The sequence below is a fragment of the Anser anser genome, assembly GCF_964211835.1.
Source record: "Anser anser genome assembly, chromosome: 17".
In the NCBI taxonomy this organism is placed as follows: Eukaryota; Metazoa; Chordata; class Aves; order Anseriformes; family Anatidae; genus Anser; species Anser anser.
The window spans coordinates 3,072,535-3,085,411 of NC_139738.1; the positions used below are offsets into that span (position 1 = coordinate 3,072,535).

At 53.6% G+C, this 12,877-nt stretch overlaps 1 protein-coding gene across 5 annotated transcripts in view; it reads left to right on the plus strand.

Annotated features, from left to right (window-relative positions):
- The window catches only part of ACAP3 (ArfGAP with coiled-coil, ankyrin repeat and PH domains 3), an 81,948-nt gene that overhangs the window by 41,218 nt on the left and 27,853 nt on the right, over positions 1–12,877 (plus strand). For all 5 annotated transcript variants that reach the window (XM_083803184.1, XM_083803185.1, XM_083803187.1 and 2 more), the window contains exons 4-7: positions 98–151; positions 9,350–9,408; positions 11,099–11,282; positions 12,495–12,539. In XM_083803184.1, the coding sequence (XP_083659310.1) occupies positions 98–151; positions 9,350–9,408; positions 11,099–11,282; positions 12,495–12,539 (342 nt within the window). The remainder of the gene's footprint in view (positions 1–97; positions 152–9,349; positions 9,409–11,098; positions 11,283–12,494; positions 12,540–12,877) is intronic.

Genomic DNA, 12,877 nt, shown 5'->3' on the forward strand with positions numbered 1-12,877 from the left:
GCGGCTTCATGCGAGTCCCTCACAGCCCACTGAGCCCCTGGGGATGCAGGGCAGCTGCTCCTATTCACTGCCAGTTCTCGTTACCTTTCTTTTGCAGGAGTGCCTCGACAAATTCGGAGACAGTCTGCAGGAAATGATCAACTACCACATGGTAAGTCACCGCTTCCTCTTATCTCTTTGTGTGCTGATGGCAGCCTCTCACCCCAGGCCCTGACTAGCTGTCTCCTGCGGTTGGCTTACTTGGCGCTGCACAAAGGTGGGATCCGTGAAGGCAGTGTCTGCCAGGGTCCTGTCCCTGCACGTTGGGTAGCCAAGAGAGCTGCAAAGGGCTGTGAGATGTTGTCTCTTGCAGCGGCGTTGAATGGGATGAGCTGTGAGCCTGTTAGAGCTCAGGGGTGATCAACGCTGGCGCATCCTGTGCTCTAGGAAACTGAGTTTCCACGGGCTTGCAGAGCAGGTGCCACGTAATGAGAGGACACGTGCAGCTTTGCACGGGTGCCTTTTGGTTCATTTCAGATCAAGGATGTGCAGCCAGTATATAGAGAGATGAGGCCGGAGCCCCCTTCATCGAAGGAAAGTGCAAGCTCACAAAGTCCTGCAGTGCAGATGACTTGTTCTTTGTGGATAGCACAAGGATTTGTAATGAGGCAGGGTCCTGAGGAGCTCTGGTAACTCAGGGTTTCAGCTACGAACAGCTTGCACGCACAGCCTGCTTGCTGCAGGTGTGGAACACGCCCTGGAGCCTGGCGTTCAGCTCTGTGTCACTTGGACACCGGCAAGGCTGGGAATGGGTTGGAACTGAAGGACTGCTTTGTTAGCTGATACTGTGAGCAGGCGTGGGGAGCTGGGTACAGCTCCGTGCTTAAGGACAGCACAGGACATATTAATGCCACGGTAAAATGAAAGGAAGGAAACGTCCAGACAATGGCTGAGTTACAATCTGCCCCCCCAAACATCCAGCCGTGGCATCTGTAATCCTGGTGGAAGAGGAAGGTTCTTCATCCGTGGTGGCTCCATGCCAGAACCACAGCGTTTAAGGCTGTAACTCGCTCAGAATTTAAAGCACAGGTGCTTTAAAGCAAAGGAAGCTTCAGGGTGCCAGCACTGGACTGACCCACTTGCACGCCACGATAGCCCTGTCGCAGGGCATTAGGCGCGGTGCTTGCGTTTGGGAGGCAGGCTAACCCCGCGCAGCTGGAGGAGAAGCTGCATCAAGTCCACGGAATTATTTCGTGAAGCAGGTGGGAAGACTGTCTCCTAGTGAAAAATGACGGGGAAAAAGAGGTGCTGCACACGCGGCTCTCTGAGGACTGTCAGCAGTTGGGAACAAACAGCTGCCCTGCAGTGCTGGTGGGGAGGAGAGGTCGAATAAACCAGAGTGAGCATCAGCAAAAAGGGGCGGTTATGTCCAAGCAGAGGAAGTCAAACCCTGCTTCTCTGATGCTGCTAAATTTCCCTCTGAAGAGGTAAGGCCTTTCCACCAGGGAGGACGTGAGCCCCCCAGCCTTTACCCCTCCGTTCCCGGGATCGTTTTGCGGCTGCACTGCCGGGGGCTGGCTGAGGGGTGTGCGCAGCCCAGCCTGGAGGCAGCAGCCCCAGCCGGCAGGCTCTGGATGCCGACCGCTGCCTGCAGACTCCCCTGCGCCAGCTGCACGGCTTCCCCTGGATCCCCGCTCGCTGCCAAGAGTGGCACTTTGGGGATTGCTCTTGCCTCAGCCAACTAAGAAGCAGAAGGACTCTTCCCGGGGCTGCCAAATCCCCAGCTGATGCGGCGTAAACCTTCCCGTGCACCCCACCCTGGTCCGCAGGGGTGAGCTCCCCGCTGCAAGCGAGTCAGGGGCTGTAAAAGGCGATATTTCCCTGCCACCAGCTGCAGGGATAAGGGGAAACATGCTTCAGCCCTCCCTCCCCCCGGCCTTTGGAGAGCATCCTCCTCCCCTGGCTGCGCGGCAGTGTGGGTCCCTCTCCAGGAAATGGCTTTGGAGTGACTGCTGCATCTTCCGCCCTCTCGGCCTCCGGCTGCTCAATTAGCAGGGTTATTTTTAGTGCCTTCTGCCGTCTCCTTTGTGTGTGTGCGTGCATGCGTGTGTGTGTGTGTGTCTTGGCTCATCCGTGTCTGAGGAGCTCAGCTATGAAGCAGTTGTCAGTGCTTAATCTAGGCATGTGGCCAGGGCAGTATGTACAACTGGAACAAGTTAAAAAGAAGGGAAAATGTCCCAAAAAATCGGTTGAAAAAAAAAGCTTGTTCTATAATTTTATTGCTAGAGCACTGGGCCAGGAGACATCCTGCTTCTAGTTCAGCAAAATCCAAGCATAAAACCCTCTTGAGTGCAGCAGATGAACACACAGAGCATTTCCACCTTTCTTTTAATGCACAAAGAGGAGAAACATCAAAGCAGCCTTTGGAGACAAACGACAGAAGAGCGAGTTGAGTTCAGAGGAGCTGGAGTCGGTGTCCTGTGCCTTTTTGTGCTCTTAGCCACGTCGAGGCACGTGCAGGAATTAGAAAGCTCAGCTGAGCTGTTGTACCTTTGGGCCTCAGTTTCCGTACGTGCAAAAAGCATTTCAGGTGCTTGCCTGCCCCTCAGGAGCTGCTGGGAGGACACGCAGAGGCTCTGCTAACGCGTGCCAGGGAAATATCAGGATTGTCGAAGGTGAAGCGACACCTCCGGTAGTGGGTTTTTTGCCCCAAAAATAAAAAGGCGTGAAGACAAGGAGAGCAGGCAGACGGAGGGTGAAGAGGACGGGTTTAATCCTGAGATTAGAGGAGCTGGGATTCAGGGTGTGCTCAGCCACACGACAGGAGCTGACACGGCGCAGAAACTCCCCTGCACCCGCCGCCAGGCACGGTCCTTGCAGCACGGGGCCCAGCCGAGCTGCTGAAGGATGCAGGAACACCCCCCCCCCCGCCAGGAGAGCTTCCCCACGTGGGCTGGAGGTGCACGATCCGTGACAGGGAACGCGTTCCCAGCTACCTCGGTGAGCTGTTCGAGCAGTGGGTGGCAGACCGGGGTGCCAGAGCCTCGCAGCACCGTTCCCGCACGGCTCGCCGGAGCCAGCCCTGTCCTTTTTCAGGAGCCTGAGCGGCATGAGCTGGAATTTTGCTCGAGGGCCTGAGGTCTCCCACGTGAGCCCTCCTCCTCGCTACATACCACGCCGCAGTCAATAAATTCTGACTGTGCCTTGCCAAGCTCTTCTGTGCTGGAAAAGCTTCTTGCTTGTCTACAGACAGATGCTGCGCTCGCAGCTCCAAAACCTGCGTGTTTGTGCGCTTGCCTCCTTCTTCCTTATCACCCTCCCCAAAACACAAAACGGGTTGAAAAGCTTTAGCGATCTGCCAGCCGATTACCTGTGAGAAAACAGCTTTCCCTCTTTTTACAGAGTTTGATGAACGTAATTAAGTGCCTGAGTATAACAAGATCTCCCCGTAGGTAAAGCAGCATGAAATTGCCACCAGGTCCAGAGCAATACCTTATAATTCTGGGCTACTGGGCTTCCATTTTGAGGCCAGGAGCGGGTGTTTGTATTTACAGCAGTGCAGAAACCCATGGGGGTTTTCACCCCATTGCCAAAAACGGTTAAACCATGGACTTGGAGTGGATCGGCGCTTGCTGCCCGGATTAGATCAGAGATACCCAACAAGCGGGTAGTTCGAAGCTGTCAGCACCCACCTGGAGGAGCTGAGGAAGGGGAGGCCGCGGGTTATGCACGGGCAGGAGCGTGGGGCTGCACCGAAGCGTGCCTCTGCCCGAGAGAGGGAGCTCTGCCAGCAGCCCATCACCCTGCACGTGCCTTGGAAGGAAATAGCGGGGTCCGCAGCGCAGCCTCGGCACGTTGCACATCAGGTCAGCCCTGTCGGAATGGCTTTCCCTGGGGAGGTGAGACCCGATGTGAAATGGGATGGCGTGAGGGTTCTTACTGCTAATTACTGGCTGCTGTTACGTGGGGGAAGGAGCAGGGGGCTGTGTGCTGGTGAGTCGGAGGATTTCCTACTCACGTGCTTGGGTTGAAAGCACCTCGGGGCAGAAAGGAACTGTGGCAGGTGTCCCTGGGTGTTGTTTTGCCTTCCTTCTGGGGGCACGTTTCCTTCCTGAGGGTCACCTGGCTATTTACACTGGAAAAATTCCTTTCTGTTTCGGGAACGTGGGACCCCCGCAATGCCATCGGTTTATTCTCTTTTTCTTTACTTAGGAGTTTCTGTGGAGTCTTTTGTACTCAAGGCAGCCCTCTGTAGCCTGTGGAGAAGGGAGGAGATGTTTGCTGGATTCCTCTGGACTAGCTTGTCCTAGGGAATTCCTAGGGGCAGCCCAAGCCCAGGGGAAGGGCCTGAGTCACCAGAACCAGTGAGAAAGATTTACTGAGGGAATCGCTGCCAGGGTTGCAGGCAGACATGGAAGGAGCCTCCCGAAAGGGATACTCCCGGTGACATTTCCATTCACAAGAGCAGTTTCATTCCATGAAGCCTCTTGGGCCATTTCAAGGCCTTGCAAAAGCATCTCGGGGCATTCTGTGTTAATATTCCACATTCCGAAGTAGCATTAGTATCAGAGGCATGAAATAATGCGGCTAACTGCACTTACATGGCCCGCTGCTGGATAACCAGACCGCGTAGGACACGGGAGCCGTGTTGGGGAAGGGGTTATGTCTTGCTGCTAGGGCTGGTTAAAAAAGGTGGAAAAATAGGGGAAAAAAATGAACTTTTCACTGAAAAAAAAGTCAGTAAAAATCAAAACAGAGAAAATCCTTGAGCAGCTCCCACCTACAAAGCCTCCCTCCCGTTAATCTCTCCGGCAGCAGGGCTCTGCCAGCCTGCCTCCGCGCCTGCTTGCTGACAGCCCTCCCTGTCTGCGCTTCCTTTCTGCTCCTTCCCGTGCGCTTCCCTCTCTCTGTCTGATCAGCAAGATAAGAAAAGCAAAAGGAGGTGGGTGAAAATGTTGTGAGATGGCTCCGGCTGAGCCCCTTAAGCGCAGCTTCAGCAGCACCAGGTTATTTTCTAGCTCAGAAGGTGCGATGTGAACGCTGCCCTCACCAGTACTGCTCCGGGCAGCCTCACCGAGACCTGAGCATCCCTGCCTGCCCCAAACCGCCGCAGCCACGGCACGGGGATCCTCCAGCAGGAGCAGGAGCAGCTCGCAGGGGGGATTTGGCTGTGCTGGGCGAGCCAGGAGGCGTTTCCTGGCGAGGAGAAGAAAAGCCACCCAGGCTGCGATGAGTCAGGGAGGCAGGGGTGGGTGTGGAGGGTAGCGGGGGAGTTTGGGGGAAGGAAGAGGGAAGTGAAAGCAGAGTGCTCCCGGGCTGCCCGGAGCTGGGAGAGCACCACCTGCACTTTCTGCTAACACTTGGGAAGGATCCGGGTACATCCAGGTACCCCAGCGAGGGATGTCATTTGGGGATGCAGAATCTCTGGCAAGGGGAGGTGCTTTTTGTCATCTCGGGGCTTCGCAGTAGTTGCCGTGATGTCCCCAGTGACGTTGCACTAGTCCTAAAGCCATAAGTGACCTGCAACCCCTTGAAGCTCCGTACCAGCGCTGGATCCTGGCTTTCAGAAAGAGTTAAGTTTTTGTAAGTTTCTGCAGTATCTTAGGACCTCCGCTTTCTAGCTCGGAGAAGGGAGAAGCAGCCTTGATAATATGTGAAAGGCAGAAACAAACTTCCTTTGAATTGAAGCACAAACTTGGAACTTTTAAGCTTTTTGTGAGGGAGACTCAGCTTTAGCTAGGTTCAGAAGTTGGGCTCAGGCTGTGCTGACATCCCGCAGGCGTGACGGAGGTAGTGTTGGTGGCTTGTTTTCCAGAGCACGAGTCCTCAAGTGAGCTGTGTTACAGAGGCACCACAGGTGGAAGTTATTCATGGGTGGCATTTATCTGGCGTGCCATCGCTCGGGAGGTGTACGACCAGCCAGACAGGGATAAAAGGCACTCAAGCATCCCTTGGCAGACAGAGGATGCTCAAAATCTGCCTGGCCCTCCTGCCCTGTAGGTTACTACATTCAGCTGCTAGAGCTACGATGAAAGAGAATTAAACTATGGGAATATGAAATCAGGGGAAAATGTACATGTCGTCGCTGAGCTTTATTCAGGCAGCTGCAGTGGTGTTTACATGCTTTTTCCAGAGCTCTCTCAGGCACACCCTGGACTCAGGACAGACCAAGTAAGCACCTGGGTCCTGGAAAACCTCTGTGCAGTTCTTCAGCAGGCTAGGTGGTGGAAGAGAAGAGGACGTTCCCCCAGCAGCAGAGCATGCAACCTCTTTAAGCTATTCCCACTGGAGTCAATAGGAGCAGCACCAAATCCGGATGGTTGGAGGCTGTTGTAAAGATAATGGGTGATCAGCTTCTGCGGCATGGGGTCACGTTCGTTCCCCAGGAGCTGCTCAGAGACAGACGACAACCACAGCCCCCTACACAACCTCCTGAGCTCTGCCAGCCTGGCCACGGCTGCCAGCCCTCACTTGCACACTGCAGTGCCCCCATTTTGCGGGACACTTTTGTGTCAGCATCCCTGAGACAGACAGAAGGATCAGGCTCTGATTCCCAGGCCACCAGCCAGCCAGCACCCGGTGAACTGAAACACGGATCAGGCCCCAGACTGTTTGTGGAGTGCTGGTGTCAGAAGGAGGCCTCCGGACTGGCCGCGAGGGAGAGAGATGCAGAATGTGACTCACCCGGTTCATTACCCCTGCTGCTGGGCTGGTGAATTGGTGGAGCTGGAGGAGAGAGCTGCCTTTGTCCCTAGGTCAGGCAGCTGCAAAGGAAGCTCCACACCCTCCATCTGATCACCCAGGGCCGGTTTCTGCAGGAAAATAGCCGGTTCTCTGCAGGATCCTGATCTCATCTGGGGCTGTGGCTCTTGGTGCTCTAACGGGCCTTGATGGCCCTGCCCAGCCTCACCTGGAGCCTTCCCCCACACCCTCTGCCCATAGCCCCAGCTGCTCCATATAAATTCAGCCCTGGGTTTTCACCCCCTGGTTTGAGCTCTTCTGCAGGAACACAGGTTTTCAGCGTGCCCATACCTAGCTGTGGAGCCTGGTGATCTTCATCCCAACCCGCAGCATAAATTTCTGCTGTGATGCTGCCTCGTCACCATGGAGCTGTCTGGTAACTGCTGGGCCTGATCCTGATATAGGGGCTGACTTCCCAGCTTAGCCTTGGACCTGCTGCTTATGCTTCTCTTTGGCAATTCTCACCATAAATGCATTGCTTTCTTCTCTACTGAAGCCCCATCCCCTTGTGCAGCTGTGATGTCCTGCTTCAGGGGTGTACGTGCTGAGAGAAGCAGCCCCCAGGCAGGTGCTCCTATGTTCTTTTTTTGGGGGATAAGAAATTCCTCCTCCCTCTGCAAATACGGGATTTCTCATCCCCTTGCCTCAGAAGCTCACGCTGGGGGAGTGCAATGCAAGACCCGGCCCCTCGCTGCTGGGTGAGAGCTGTGTTAACTCCCCTCTTCCGTGCTGACCCTGCCCGAGCCCAGATGTGCGTGAGTCACGGGCTGGACTTCTCGTGTCTTGGTGGAAGCTGCGAGAGAGGGTGGGGTGGTTTTTGGTCTGGAAAATCTTAACCCAAAGGATTTGTTCCAAGTGTGTCTGGGAAAGGAGAATCGGCCAAGGAACGGTTTTATATTTGAAATTCTAGGTCTTAAAGCCCCATCCATTTTGCATTGGAAATCAGATGGAGGGACCTGCTTGCAGATATTCCCCTGGTGAAATCAAGGAAGCGATAAGGGTGGTGCTGGTACCGCAGGGTGCTTCTTTCCCTGGTCACCCTGGTGGAAAGCAGTGACGGCAGCTCTCCAGCTGGAGGTGCGGTGGAGGCCAGGTGGCTTTCCTGCAGCTTGCCCGTTCCTGTGCGGTGTCACGGGTTAGAGGGAAGCGTTGCGGATGCACAAACGGCACTCGGGGAAGCTGCTCCATGGGAAACGTTGCAGGCCAAGGGCTCTTGGAGCGCTTTCTGGGAGGGCAAATGGATGCCAAGAGGAGGGAATAATTTACGCTGGCAAAAACGCAAAACTGGGTGGTCTTCGGGTTTTCTTTCTTTCCCCCCTTGCCTTGCATCTGTTCGTATTTAGAGGCCGTTCCTGGCTGTTTATGCTCAGCTAGTCCTGGCGTGTTTCTTGCTTTGTCCTTGGCTGCAGCGCTGCACGGAACGAATCTGCGTGAGGCTCCGCAGCCGCTGAGACCTCTCAGTGCCGTGCTTTCTGTTGGGGTGGTACACCTGGACAGCATCGGAAGCATGCCTTGCTCGTCTCCTGATGGGAGGTGTGAGGTGGGAGGGCATCCGTGTACGAAGGAATAAATCTGTGTGTTTTTGTAAGGTCCTGGTGTCGTGGGCAGAGCACTGCTCAGGCTGAGAGCATGGACCGTGCTCCAGTGGGTGAAGGCAGGGAAAAAAAGCCCTTCCCCAAGGAAACCATCACAGTTCCTCAAAGTACAGAATAAGGATGGACAGAACCATCCTCCTGATGCCTCCGAGGGACGGAGGGCATTAGGGCTTTGGTCAATTAAGGAGAGGAAGCGAGGCCAAATGCTGGGTCGGGAAGTGCTGTTCCTTTCAGGAGAAAGGCGCAATCGTCGCTGTGTGGCCTAGGTTCAGCTGGCTGCCCAGGACACGATGCGAAGTTGGAGCAACCGAGCCAGGGTTACTCATGCCAAGCAGCTGTAATGCCAGGACCCAGCACGGACGTTTCAGGGCTTCGTTCAGCTTTTGGCCAGTGCCCAGGTCTCGCGCTCCTGGTGGGGGAATGAAACGGGGTCCCTGTCCCCTCTTTGTGGGCCACTCTTGCTAGCTGCAGCCTGGCCAAAGGCTTCTCCGTGTAACCCTGGGTTGCTGTGCCCTCTGTGGCAGAGCTGTTGTGTGGTCTGGGAGCCTGTCCCTCTGTTCCCAATTAGCCAGAACGCCGTGCGTCCCGAGCCCTGCCTGAAATGGGGAGTTACTTGTGGCCAGCAGAGAGCTGGGTGGGAGGGAGCGGAGCAGACCCCGCTGTTGTGGCTTCTAACGGGGGAACATCCCTTGAAGGTGGGCAGGGCTGGAGATGGTATGGGCAGAGGGTGTAGAGAAATGGTCCTGTGGTTTTTTTTTGGTGAGGGGTAGACAAAGTTTAAAAGATTTGTAGGAACTAACCCTTTTTATGCTTGGACTTCTTATACTTGGACTTCTTACCCATGTTTGTCAGCATGTGGTTTGATGGACCTTCAGAGGTTGTTCCTGTCTCCTTCCCAGGGCAGCGTAGCCTTGGGGTGACAGTGCCCTCCTCTGGCAAATTCAGAAATCTGGGACTTGGGAGAGACTTCAAAACGGACTGAAGGCGGCTGCTCCTACAAACACTCAATTTTCCTGTTTTTTCTTTTTTTTTAGATCCTGTTTGACCAGGCTCAGAGGTCTGTCCGGCAGCAGCTGCACAACTTTGTGAAAGAGTGAGTATGTGTCCTATCTTGGACCTAGCTTGGTCTTCAGCTTCTTTTGCACCTCTCCTGCGTGCACTGGAGAGAACACAACCTCTGCACAGCTACCGGAGGCTCTGCTTGGGGCAAAAGAGACACGGATGGGCAGAGTAAAGGACCTGTTTGTGGGATGGTTGTTGCTGTCATCTCGCTATGTTATAATTTGGTTGCTCTGTTGTCAGCCAGATGTATTTATCCTGTTCCCAAGTCCTATTTAAAGCAGGACGTGAAGGATACTTGCAGATCAGAGCAGCATCCCAAAGTCTGGCGGAATTCATCTGCAGAGCCCACCTCTGTTTCCCCTCACTGAGCCTAGAGGTCGAACACCTCCCAGAGCTCAGATCTGTGCAGAGCAGCGCCAGCTCTGCATCTGTTATCTTAAGTTAAATGCAGAATTTTCTCTGTGGCTTAACCCAGTGCGTGCTCCCAGTTTGGATGGGGACGGTCTGGACCTTTGATCGAGCCTCAGCAGGCTTTCCTTGCTGTCGCTGCGTTAAACGCTTCCTCTGAGAGCATCTTCTCCCCAGGGCAGGTGCCACGTGCAGCGTGGGATCCCGAATCAGCTGAATGTAGGTCAGAGGCAGCCCAGGCCTCCAGCTAAGCAGGAGCTGGTTTCCATGGGAACTGGGAACTGACCGAATCCCTCACAGCTGGCTGGTTTGGTGCAGGGGGGCCCCCAGCGGACCCCCCCCATTCCCCATCCCCATCTTCTTCCCTAGCACTCACCCCACCCCCACTTTCTCTATAATCATTTGTCTGATGAGCTCAGATTTAATCTCCTTAAGGCTGGTGGTCAGAAGGGGGAATTTCACCTTCAGTTTGGGGCTGTCATCCTTTTAGCATCTTCGCAACTTACTTTTTCCCCACCTGTACCCCTGAGCGTCTGCACTTGCAGGCCCTGGTGCCTGGATCTCCGCACTGCTCCTGCCCTTGGCTGGGGAAATAATTTTGACACCTGGAATCATTTTGGTGGGAATAAAGGAACAATGGGAAATGTTTCCTTGTGGGCTGATTCGTAAATATGAAATATTGTTTAATAATATTTGCATATAATATATAACAATATATAAATATATGTATTGTTATATATAGTATGCAAATATTATTAAATGAGCCTAGTAAACAAGGGGAAAAGGAAAAGTCAAATGTCTGGAATTAGTCAGACAAGACAGAATCGGTTAGAGATGCACATGAATGGCCTGGTTGCCCTTGTTGAATGCCCTGTCCTGAATTTGAAAAGTAGCTGGGTTCATTCTCTTTCACGTCGTGAAATAGGAAGTTGCTACAGGCAGGCTCTGAAATGTTCTGCTCACTGCTTATTCCGAGGGCAGTCGTGGACTGTCTGTAGGGCTGGATGTGGTCTTGCCTGGTTTTCTGGGTGCTGTCCTTGGAGGATTTCCTTAAAGGTTTGAAGGCAGCATGGAAAGCCCAGTGTCTTTCCTTGCCAAGTTTCTCTGAAGACAGTCTAGAATTAGTCTGGAGTCAGTCCAGCTGGACGCAGTGGCACTTGGTGGGGTGGGTTAACGTGCCAATGACTCTTGAAGCAAGATCTCCGAGTGATCGCAGTGAACCTGGCCTCACCTCTCCCTGCTCTGCTGTGCCAGCAGTGTTCTGGCTGCTCTCTAACAATGATTCCCACCATCTCCACTTCTTTGGGTTCCAGTGACGTCCGGAAGTTCAAGGAAACCAAGAAGCAGTTTGACAAGGTACGAGAAGACATGGAGATTTCGCTGGTAAAGAATGCCCAGGCACCTCGGCACAAGCCCCACGAAGTAGAGGAGGCGACGGGCACCCTGACCATAACCAGAAAGTGCTTTCGGCACCTGGCCCTGGACTACGTGTTGCAGGTTGGTGTCTGCCCGTGGCTCCGTCTGCGCCTCTCAGTGCAGAACAGGACCTCACAGGCAAACTGCTAAATCAGCTGTAGGGAATGAAGAAATTGACAGGTGGTGGGGGACAAAAAGGGTCTTACATCTGCATTCAGAAGGGTTTGGGGTTGCTAATTCATTGGACATTTTGCCCTCTGTCCTCAGGGGCCAGGGAGTCTATGGGACTGGTGTGTGAGGGCGTGTGAAGCCGCCAAGGTTTGCTCCGGTTGCAGGCACTGGTGTAGTTGTCTATGAACAGGGTGCAGATCACTTCTGGAGGTCTCTTCCAACCTATATTATGCTACGAGTCAGTGCTGAAATGTGTTTATATATGTTTCTGCCTTTGCATGGCACTGACCTGACTCCACAGGTGTATGTTCTCCTTCCTAAAAATGCTACAGCATAGATGGGAAGGGAAATCTCAATCGCTTTTCAGTAAGAGAAGTTAAACATACTGCCTTAGACTGAATTCCTCTTCCCAGTGGGAGATTTGCTGCATCTGAAATGGTGAAGGATTTTCTCTGTATCATTCACAGGCTTCGTGTCAGGTCTGTCCTTCCAGGCAGTGGGTGTATTAAGCAGCCAAACTGTGTTAATATTGATCCATGTGTGTCTCCAGTAGCTGTCACTCCTGCAGCACCAACCAGAGACCATCTGCCAACATGCTCTGTCTGATCATGAGGCAGTGCCTGATGGCACATACGCTCTGACAGTCAGCCCAGGCACTTTTGTCTGAAAAATGGGTGTGGAAAGGGTGTGCACACAGAGAACGTAGGCCCACCACAATTTCATGGCTGGTTCCACGATAGTTATTGGAAAAGCCCATAGTACTACAGCGCTACCTCTCAGCCTGCTAAGGGAAATCAAAGCAGTGTTCTGGTAGATTAAACATCTCCATGAGATACCAAATTGCACTCTGGGGTCACTGGTTTCAGCCTGTGTACAGCCATGGGTCTAGCAGTAACCTCAGTCAGTAGGAGCCTCCATCAGAAAATGTCTCTGCTCTTTTATTCTTTTTATTCCACCTGGAACTTTCAAGAACTGCCTTTTCAGGAGCTAATTTTCTGTAACTGTACTGGAATAGTTGGGTTTGCTGCTAGGGGTACTGCAACAAGTTGTTCCTGCTTAAATCCCCGTGTTGGACTGCCTAATGCTGCTGATGCTGAGAGTCTTATCTTGATCCCTTCGCAGATCAACGTCCTGCAGGCCAAGAAGAAGTTTGAAATCCTGGATGCGGTAAGGACTCTGTTTTCTGTGGCTGCTTGCAGTGTCTCAGGGAAAGGCAGCCCTCTCCATTCCGGGTTGCACGGGTCAGCATCCCATCTCCTTGGTCTGCCATGGAGATGCTGTCTGGGGCAGTTTTGGGGGCTGCAGGCATGCTAACAAGAGGGGAGAGTGAAGGAGCAGAGCAGAATTCCCCAGGCCAGAACTGGAGGGGACTTTCAGGGGGGAAGGATGCTGCTTTTAGTGCTTTGTGCTCAGAACATGTGGAAGCGTGGCCTTGTGGAACGATTTCTGAGGGGAAGAAAGAGGGAGAGTCACCTAATGGGTAGGCTGCTTTAGGAAAGGAAAGT